Source organism: Gallus gallus, chromosome 20 (genome assembly GCF_016699485.2).
Source record: "Gallus gallus isolate bGalGal1 chromosome 20, bGalGal1.mat.broiler.GRCg7b, whole genome shotgun sequence".
NCBI classification, from domain to species: domain Eukaryota; kingdom Metazoa; phylum Chordata; class Aves; order Galliformes; family Phasianidae; genus Gallus; species Gallus gallus.
In genome coordinates, this window is record NC_052551.1 from 2407654 (window position 1) to 2417440 (window position 9787).

At 47.7% G+C, this 9787-nt stretch overlaps 1 protein-coding gene across 2 annotated transcripts; it reads right to left on the bottom strand.

The window, feature by feature from the left end:
* Positions 1-4204: 4204 nt before the first annotated feature.
* On the bottom strand, positions 4205-9503 carry PLIN3L (perilipin 3 like). 2 transcript variants are annotated; one of them, XM_046902981.1, is made up of 5 exons: positions 9443-9503; positions 8742-8818; positions 7804-7999; positions 6900-6982; positions 4205-6706 (listed from the first exon to the last, which is right to left on the bottom strand). In XM_046902981.1, the coding sequence occupies exons 2-5, from the start codon at positions 8811-8813 to the stop codon at positions 6428-6430; spliced, it is 630 nt and encodes a 209-aa protein (XP_046758937.1). In that variant the 5' UTR covers positions 8814-8818; positions 9443-9503; the 3' UTR covers positions 4205-6427. The 2 variants fall into 2 exon arrangements, 1 of the variants encoding a protein (XP_046758937.1); XR_006931911.1 differs by lacking the exons at positions 4205-6706; positions 8742-8818 and having other exon boundaries at positions 6790-7999.
* Between the last annotated feature and the right edge of the window lie 284 nt (positions 9504-9787).

Sequence of the window (9787 nt, forward strand, 5' to 3'; positions counted from 1 at the left end):
ACAGTGAGGGTTTGAGGAACTGAAGCAAGGAACTCTGGTAGCAATTAGCCACAGTGCTGTGCAGACTGCAGGTCTTGCCTCCTGCCATGGGTCAGTGAGAGGGGACAAAGACACACAGCAGTAGGTAATGGGACCAAAAGCACCTCACAAAATCTCTTTTCTCTGTTCTACAGGATGGCAGGTGTTTCTAATCAGCTTCTTACAGGGTAAACACCCACTTGGTTTGTAATTTGGTTGGTAAACCTTGTATCTGCAGCTGTAATTACCCTGTGAAGGCAGCTGGATAGACATGACATTTATGGTGACCTTCAGCTTGCAGCTGCAGCAACCAACCCATGGGAGAGGTGCAGCAAAGGCACCGACAGATGTGCTCTGGGACTGGAACAGTGCTTCAGTGAGCACAGCACGCGTGAACATGAACCTCTGGACTTCCTTGCCACAGGTCTGTCCTTCCCAAACGCACCACAGTCCCTCTCCATGCTCAGTTTCCAGGCTTGTGCAGCCCACACCACACCTTCATCCATCCCCAGCCACCCCTCCTGCTGCCCAGATCCTCCCCAGTTCTCAGCACCCTCTGCCTTGCCCAACCACCGCCTCAGCTGAACCCCTCTCCTTGTAAAGCACTCCCGCTTTTCTGCTCTGAAGTTTAGGATGCTCCACCTAGCCCTCCTTCCCAGCATGCACTGAATTCTCATTATTAATCCCAATCCACTGTTCTCAATCCAGCCTCTCCCCTGCTCCTCACATCCCTTGTGTTTTCCCCCATCACAGCTCTCTCCTGCCTTAGCTTCAGTCCCCTCCCCACCGTTCCTTGCCTCCACTTGGCTTTCCCAGTTAATCCCCTCTTACGCACCCCCATGCCACCTTCCCCCCCCCCCCCCCCTTCCCTCAGGCAGTAGGAGGGGGAACAGGGGCTGGGAGAGCCCACCAGCACTGCAGGGAACACAAGCAGCTGCAGATCTCCTGGTGGGTCACCTCAAGCTGCCAATTTGCTGAACTCCAGAACTCAGCTCATCAAGGAGATGCTCCTTTGGAGTACCAAAGGTGGAATCTGCTCCTGGGTGCCAAAGAGTTGGGTACAAACAAATATTTGAAGCAATCCACAATGAAGAGATGCAGAGAGGGCTTGCAGAGATGCCCATGGGAAGAGCTGAACAGGAGCATGCCCACCCACAGCAAGCTCCATCAGAGTTTACAAGGTGAGCTTAATGCAAATGGACAAAAAGTGAGGATCAGTCATCAGAATAGCTCGAAATCCAACTGTGTCAGCACTCAGCTCATTAATTATCCTCCAGATCACCTCCCAGATCCACTGCTGGAGCATCTCACACCGAATCTAAATAAATATGAGAATCAGAGGGAGACAGAAGTCAATACTGCAAACCAACTCCTTCTGCAAATGGATTTTCATTACCATAGGGGCAGGCACCGGTGTCCAGAAAGCACCACAACGCAGGCAATTACATGCTGGCAGTGCTCTGTATTCACAGGAGCTGCTTTGCAGCAGCAAAGGGCAGCAGAGCTATCGATCAGGTCAGCTCCTGTCGCTCCTGGAGGCACCAGGGGCTTTAACAAGGCACACAAAGGCAGTATTGGAATTGTCACAAGTTCATGCTTGGTTTGTAAGGCAATTTGAAGCGGATTTATTGACTCCCTTCCCTGCCATCCACAGGGGGTGGAGGGCAGCAAAGCTGTCCTGCTCTAAGCCTCACCAGGAGCTGCCAGAAGAGGCCCCAGGCAGGAGGCTGGGGATGGAGGGAGAGCTGAGTGCTGACTTCTGCAAAGATTTCAGGCAGAAAAGCATCCATGTTCTGCACATGGGAGCTCTGTAAAGTGCTGCTAAAAGCAGCTCTGTCCTTCTTTAGCCACACCTGTACCCACCTTGAGCAGGGCAGCACCCAACTCAGAGCACAGGGAACTCCCTCCAGGTTTCCCTCTCCCCAGTTCCTCTGATGCAAGCAAAGGAGATGTAATAGGAGAGAGGGAGGACAAGTGGGATATGACTAGAAAGCACAGGGCAAAGAACCAAGCTACAAAATGCAGTCCCTACCCACATCATGCAGCAGCAGCAGAGTAGTTCCCACCACCCAGTTCTGCTGCAACACTGGCCAGGCACAGCACCATCATTTTCCTGCACTGACAGCAAAAGCTTTGTCCAGTTTCCACTGTAGATTAATTCCAGTAAGCTTTGGGGATCTTACATTCTTCCACATAGAGGCCTAAGGTCACATAAAAATGGAAATCCAGAACACTCACCTCTGAGGTCCCTAGCTACACAAGCAGCCTTTCAGGGCAGTCACAAACTTTAAAAATATAGTATACATATATATGTATAAATATTTACAGCAGGCAGTAAGTGGAGATATTGTGTAAAGGCTGTCAATGTACTAATATGTACAGAAACATGGAAATGTAAAGTGGAATTAGGCTTCTTGCAAGCAACCAGAGAGCTTTTGCCTTTTAGCACTTGCTAAGATTTCTGGTTTCCCAATCTATTGCCTTCCCAACAAAGCTGCTTGGGAAACCCTCCATCAGCAGTTACCCTTGCCAGGTAGAGGTCACAGCAGCATGTTGGCCAACGCCTCCTAACTCAACCCGGAGAAGATGACAGCTTTTTGGAGGGATGCCCAAGGTAGCCTTCACCCAGCACATTCACTGACCTGGAAGTCAGGCATTGAACAATGAATAGCAGGGGCTGAATAAAAAAGAGGCACAAGTGCATGAATATGAGTGGAGAATTAAATAATTAATGCATTAAGCAAACTCCCAGAGGGAAATGAGGTGGTATCCACCAAGAGGGGAACAAGGAGCAAGTGCCCCGTGATTACATTTAAAATTCAAATCAGCCTGCAACTGAGCTGTCACATGTGGCCACAGCCTAAGCAGGCATGAACAGCAGTAGGGGAGGGTAAGACATAATCACTTGGGCTATAATTATCTGAATCAAGGAATGCCACATCACTCCCAAGGGCTACTGAAAGCCAGAAAAGACATCTCAAGGCATGTCTTCCCTGCCAAGGTGTTTGTCTAGGCTTGTCAGATGACTAACATTTCTTAATTCTACCCAAAGTGATTAAAAGCAAGCAGAGACAAACTGGTCTGGACAAAATTGAGAACGATCTGGTACTCTCTCAGAGCTCAGAAGAGTTTACACTTCAACCATTTGCAGAAAATCCATTCATTTCTGTGCTGCCCAGCAGCCACAGGCCCTCAAAACACAGCCAGAGGAATTCTCACCATTGAGAGAAACCCCTAGCTAGTAGAAACTACAATTACAGAACTCCAAAACAAGTCATGAGTTGGTTTTCTTTTTAGCCCTTGAGTTTTGAACAGTTGGTGTATTTAGGACGTGCTTGAGAGATATTTTTCTGGAACCTGCTGGAGGGAAGGAGCTGCTCTACTCAGCACAGAGCGGATGGATCCTGACATTCATAGCCCCGAGCAGCCTAGTGGCCCATAACTTCCCCTTATGAACCAACACACTTGGAAGCAACTTTTCAAGAGAACCTCTGAGTGATTTCCCTCCTACTCCCACTGCACATCAGGTTCCCAAGGCAAGAGCTGCCAATAGCTAACTGCAGGAAGTGGATTTAAGCAATAAGCAAGACTATGCTCCAGCAATCCATAAGCAGAACATGGATGATTTGCTAGGGCAAGCACTAAATTAATACAGACCTCATCTGCTGCACTGATAAATTAACATGGAGTATAAAAGTCACTTACTTTCCTCCAGGTAAGTTTAGCACCTAGGTAGTTTGACAGAGCTTTGATACTGAAGGAGACAACATACAACACACTTCCCACCAAGCACCAGGGCTAGCTCTTATACTACCTACCATCAGCATCCCACTTCCTTCCCTACAAGTGTAGCTGTAATTACGTCACACAGACTGAGTGTGCCTTCCCTAGATCTCTTCCACCAGGGAAGAACTAGACAGCAGTAGTCACAGAACATGCACTGGAGAGGTGATACCTGCAATTTATCTCTGATTGCAGCAATAGCTTGGGCTGCCAATTTAGATGGACTTACCCTTCTGCTTTCAGTGTGAACCAATTGCTAATTTAAGGAGCACAGAATTGAGAGTACAATAAGTAAGAAGCAGGGCTTCCTGTTCCAGAGGCTTTTGGAAGATCAACTTCAATGACATTACTGTCCAGCAAGTCTGAAAGCAGTGTGTTGTTCTGCCTCTTTCCAAGAGTCACATATGGTGTGCAAAGAGCTCCTAGTTCAACTGAAGCATCTCTTGGCCAGGACAGGTCAGAACTGACAGGACCAGCACCAGTAAGGTTCTGACAGCTACCCCTATGGACTGGTCACCTGAATATCCATGTTTGAGAGGCCACTGACAGACTGCCTATTGATGTCCATCTGAGAAGTCACTGCAACCCACTATTCTGCTACAGGCTGGGATATGCTTACCACATAGCAGCAGATCAAAAGTTTTAAACTCAACTACTTCGTGCCCACTATGGCCAAGACAGCCACCAATCACCACATCACCCCCAGGACTCTCTTTTTAAAAGTAATATATCTACAAGAACCATTCTTAGTTGTTACCCATAGCATGTGTACTAGAACTTACTATCAAGGTGTTTTAGGAATCTCCTGCACCTGTCTCTATCAGCTGTGTGGTGTTCCCAATTAACATCTAGCAAGCTGAAGCCACCATAAGGACAAGTGCATCTCATCTAGAGGCCTCTCTTGGTTCTTTAAAGAATAAATAATCCACATCATCAACCTGGAAGGGCAGCCTACAAGGCTGAACACCACTGCTTTGAGGTTTTGAAGCAAGTTTGCTGAACCCAGACCTGTCCCCTCCAACTTAAAGAAAAAGAAAAGCAGTCCTGTTTTAGTTGCACACAAGAACTCTTGAAGAATGGAAGAGCAGATCACATCTGATGAGCAATACTCACTCTTGCAGGGTCTCATCATAAAAGAAGAGATACAGTATGAGTTTCTGCATGCAATAGTTTTATTTTAAGTAGGGTACCTAGTACAAGCAGCTTCTAAGAGGAATTCTTTAAACTGCATGCCATCTGAAAGATGCAATTATTGCTTTGGATATAGGTACCATCTGGATACACTGGTGGAGACATACCATAAACAGCTTCCAAGGGAGGTGGGAGCATTGAAGACCTTTAGGTCTATACTTCCAGCCTTAGGCACCACATAGTGACACTGCTAATTCCACCACCTCCCTTTGAAGCTGCTAAAGACTTACTAGTACTCAAAAAATCATCCAAGATGTGTCAACACCACTTTCAGCTAGAAAGTTGAGCATGGAAGACCAAGACCAAGTGCTAGGCAACTCATGCCAGCCAGACCTATGGAGCTTCAAGATCCTCAGCAACTTGTGTCTGCTTCTTTCTCCTGCAAGGCTTCCTCCTCCTCCCTAGGAGAGAACGGTCCCACCAGCCAGGATAGAGGCCTGTTGTCTGATAAGTAGTCCAGCAGCTCCTCCATGCATTCATAGATCACAGCCAGTCTCTCCTGGCTCTGGCCCAAGACAGTGCTGGACAAGTCCTGGAGGGAATGAGCTGCCAAGAAAGAAGCATGAAGCTCCTCTATGGTATTAAAAGAGTGTTTCAACTTATCCTGAAGGCTTGAGGGAAGGCCTTGGATTGCAGCCACAACTTTAGAGCAGGTGATTTGCAGCTGCTGTGTGATGCTACATGCCAGGAGTAGGGCCAGGGACTCCATCTCCTAGGAGGAGACAGGAAGATGATGAGAAGTGTTACTTCAAGAAGATGAAGAAAAATAAACTCAAGGAGATGCCCAGAACCCTTTGCTTTCCTTCCCAGGTAAATACCTCTGGCTTTGCAGAGCTGCTATCTCCACTTCCATCAGGAAGCTTCCTAGTCCAGTCCAGCCACATCAGGCATAGTTGCTCTTGCAACTCCTGCTGAAGCTTTTGATTAAATCCTTGTTTGAAGGCCTCAATCTGAGAGAGGTGAGGAAAGGTGCCAAGCAGGTCAGCTGGTAATCAACACAGGTGCTTATCAAAGCACAGAAGATAAGGCCAAGCCAAGCTTTTGGTCAACTGCCCTCCAGGAGGAACACCAAGCTCTACCTACCAGCTCAATGATGCTGTGAAGCTGTCCAAGGGCCTCCTGCATGCCCTGCCAGACTTGCTTAATTTTATCCTTTGAGTGCAGGTAGGCACACTGGAGAAGTTCATCAGAGAGAGATCCCAACAGCACAAAATACCTCCTCTTCTTCTGCTGCAGCTCTACAGACATTATGTCTGCACCATCCCCAGATGCTGCAAGTTTGGCTGAGGAAAGAGACAGTAAACCAAGGTTCTTATCAAGCAGAGCTAAGACATGTCAGGAGCCAGGTGGCCTCCCAAACAGCACTTCCCACTAGCCCCAGTCCACACCAGCAGAGCAGGGAATGGGGCCAACTGTCCCCCATTTCGTTATCCCATTACAGACACAGTTCCTGACCTAATTCTTCATTTCCCATGGGGAGTGAATCATCTTCTCCTGTTCTCCCCAGCACAGCTTCTGTACTGCTTACAACCATCTGGCCCACTCTAAAGTCCTTAACCATCCCCATGCTGCTGGTCACTGCAGATCTGGCAGCCTCCACACCGCTGTGAAGGGCCTCCTTTGTTGCATCTACCACCTCTGCCACTCTGCTGCTCACAACATCCTTTGCATCAGCCATTGTGGATGACACCAGCTCTTTTGTTTCAGAGATAACCTGTAGAAGAGAAATGTCAAGTAGAGATTGGGTCTTATAGTGCACTGAAAGTACTCTGCACAGCATCTGTGCATTACCTGCTCCTGTAAGGAGTTTGCACTGTTCCTCTAGGGGTATTTCATTCCTCTTGAGAGCCCACCTCACTCCCAAGGTTAGAAACCCTGCAAGGAACAGGGCAACCTTTATTTCTCACCTGATCCACTGGCTTGTGAAGAATTGGAAGCTTCTCCCCTAGTTTATCCAAACCCTTGGAGGCACACTCATTTGCTGCAGCCACTGTTCGGAAAAAGAAGTTCAAGCTTGCTTTTCCTAACACTCGGGAATATAAGATTTATGAGATCAAGTATGTTGTTCTGCAGAGAGCCTAGGTGGTGTGCCATCCAGGCAAGGTGTTCTTTGCTGCAAGCTGAATTCATAGAGCAGTTTCCCTTCGTCACCATATAGACCTGTTCACTTTGCAGCAAGCTTTAACTAACACAGACATAGCCATCTACACGGTGTTTTCCCACCCCTCCTCAAGTTCCTTGAGTTTTTCATGAAACAGATGCATAGCCATCCTTTCTGCCCAAACATCCATACACTGAGGATCCAGGATCAAGTAGTTACCAGAAAGAGAGATGCCTACTGTGGACTTTGAACTTCGGCCAGTCACACAGACTTGTACCAGACAAGCGTCACCAGTCATTAACCCCTCCTCCCTGCGGGGGTTTAGAGCTTCTTCAGGGAAGGTAACCATCCACGTTCTTTAAGGATCATGGCAAACAAGACCAGTAGATGTGGCAGCCCAAGAGGAGGTGGCTTTTTCCTTCAGCCATTATTAACTGGCAAGAATTAAACTACGAGCAATTGTCACTAAAGACCCCGGACCAGGCAAGATCAGTATTCAAGTAACCAACATCAAAGTCAATCCCAGTCCTTCACAGAGCATCCCCCCATTACTTGGATTTGGACTCAGGTTTTTGGCCTCATGCACATGGGGTGGTTATTTTAGTACAGTAATTGTGCATTTCCACACTCTGCTTCCCTTCAGCTCAGGAAGGAAGCCCCAGAAAACCCTTCAGAGGGACATGCAGGCCACCCCTTCCACTGGGAATTACCTTGAGGCTCCAGGGTAACCAGAAGTGGCTGCACACAGCTGGCTGTGGCTTCAGTCATGCTTTTCACTCCTTTCTCTGCTGCATCACACACTGTTCTGATGTAGGGGTAGCTCTCCTTAGTGGAGGCATAAACTGTAGAAACCACATCACAGGCAGAGCTGATCAGTGTCAGGTTAGCCAACTGATTTACTACATCCTAAGTGGAAAAAAAAAGCCATTAAGCATGAAAACACAACACTGAGCCTTCAGCATAGTGACAAAGATTCTTCCAGTTGCCTGTTTGAAACACCTAGCTGTAGAACCAAGGCTTGCTTCACTTGGACTTGCTTTGAAGACTTCAGGCAAGTTAAAAGCAGCTGTGGAGCACTGACACTTACGGCAGGTCCATCCTAGAGGTGTCTTCCCCCAGTGCAGTGATACTCAAGAAAGAGCTGTTTTTGTAGAAAGCCTCAATGCTTTTAGATACACATCCAGCTCCAATTCACTTTGTACAGCTATTTAATAAGCCAGTACCCTGCAAAAGCCTCACTTGAGCTGATTAGGCTGGCTGAAAGTGGACAGACTGTCCACTGATCTGGAAGGAGCACACTGTTGGTCATGGGAGTACAGCAAATACAACAGGCTTCAGAGCTGCAAGAACATGGGAGCCTTTCCTCAGAGCTTTGGCCACAGCAAGCCAGGCCTTCAGCTACAGGTTTAGAGCAATCTCCCTTCTAGCCAAGAAGTAGGTTACCCCACTCAGCTAACTAAGAGGTCCCTTAGGCCTAACTGGGCCCTTAGGCCTACCCGTGGCTGTGACATCACCTCTATTTCCAGAGAAGCTGCAGGGCCTGGGAAAAGGCATTCCTCCCTTTGCACAGCCTTAGCCTCAGAGAGGTCACCTCCTCACACCTGCACTCCAGAGCTGCAATCCACTACATCTTACACAAAGCACCCACCTGCTGCTCCTCTTCCTTCATCTCTGGAGAGCTCTTGGCAGCTTTTTCTTTGTCAGGCATAGCAGAGGCCATTGTTGCTGCAATGCAAGCAGCATAATGGTTTAGAAACCAGACCAAGCAGCTGGAGAACATCCTAAGAGGATCCCTTTATTGGAGGATACATCCTTCTGCTGTGACTAGCAGATATTCTTTAACCCCCACTAAGAAATTAAGGTCAGACCCTTAAATGGTTCCCCTCCCCTTACAGGGGAGATGGATCAGGGGAACTTGCAAGCCACCCAGTATTCAGGTTTCATGTTGTTTGTGAAAATGAAATAAGGACAGAGTGTTTTCTCACTCTAGAGACCTCTTGTCAGAGAAGTGATATTGATAGCAAGCACTACATTTAGGAGAGATACCTGGTGCCTCCCTCCTCCTCACCAAGGCTTTGAAAAGCTCTGGTACAAGAAGAGATAGTAACAGCAGAATTAGAGGGCAAACACTCAAAGCTCTGTTATTGCCATGAGCACACCGCAGCCCAGCTTCTCACTTACAACAAGCACTGACTAACCTTTCACCAGGACCACACACATATAAAACAAAACCACTTATTTCACTCTGTAATTAAATGAAGTACAACACATTTCCATTACAAATCACACCCTCACAAAACAGTCACTGCCTAACCATCAGAAAGCTTCCCCTCCTAGAGAGGGCAGTACCTTTTCTCTTTTGTTAGAGACAAGCACACATGCAGCAAAGAAGAACCACACCACACACCATGCTGCTATCACAGCTTCCTGCATTTTTATACTAGATGGAGAAGTGGTCTGGGGAGGGACCCTGAGTGACTGACAGCTCTGGCAAGCAGCAGAAAGGACCCAGCCCCTTGCCTATGAGAAGTGGAAAGGGGCAGTGATGGATCCTGCTGTGGCTCGTTAATTACTCTGTAATCAGGCAAGCACACCTTGCACTCTGTAAACTTCTCTTAGGGGCTCCTGCAAAGGAAGAGAAGCAACACTGGCAGAGCCTATGCAACCTTTGAGATCTTGCACGAGTTCACAGGC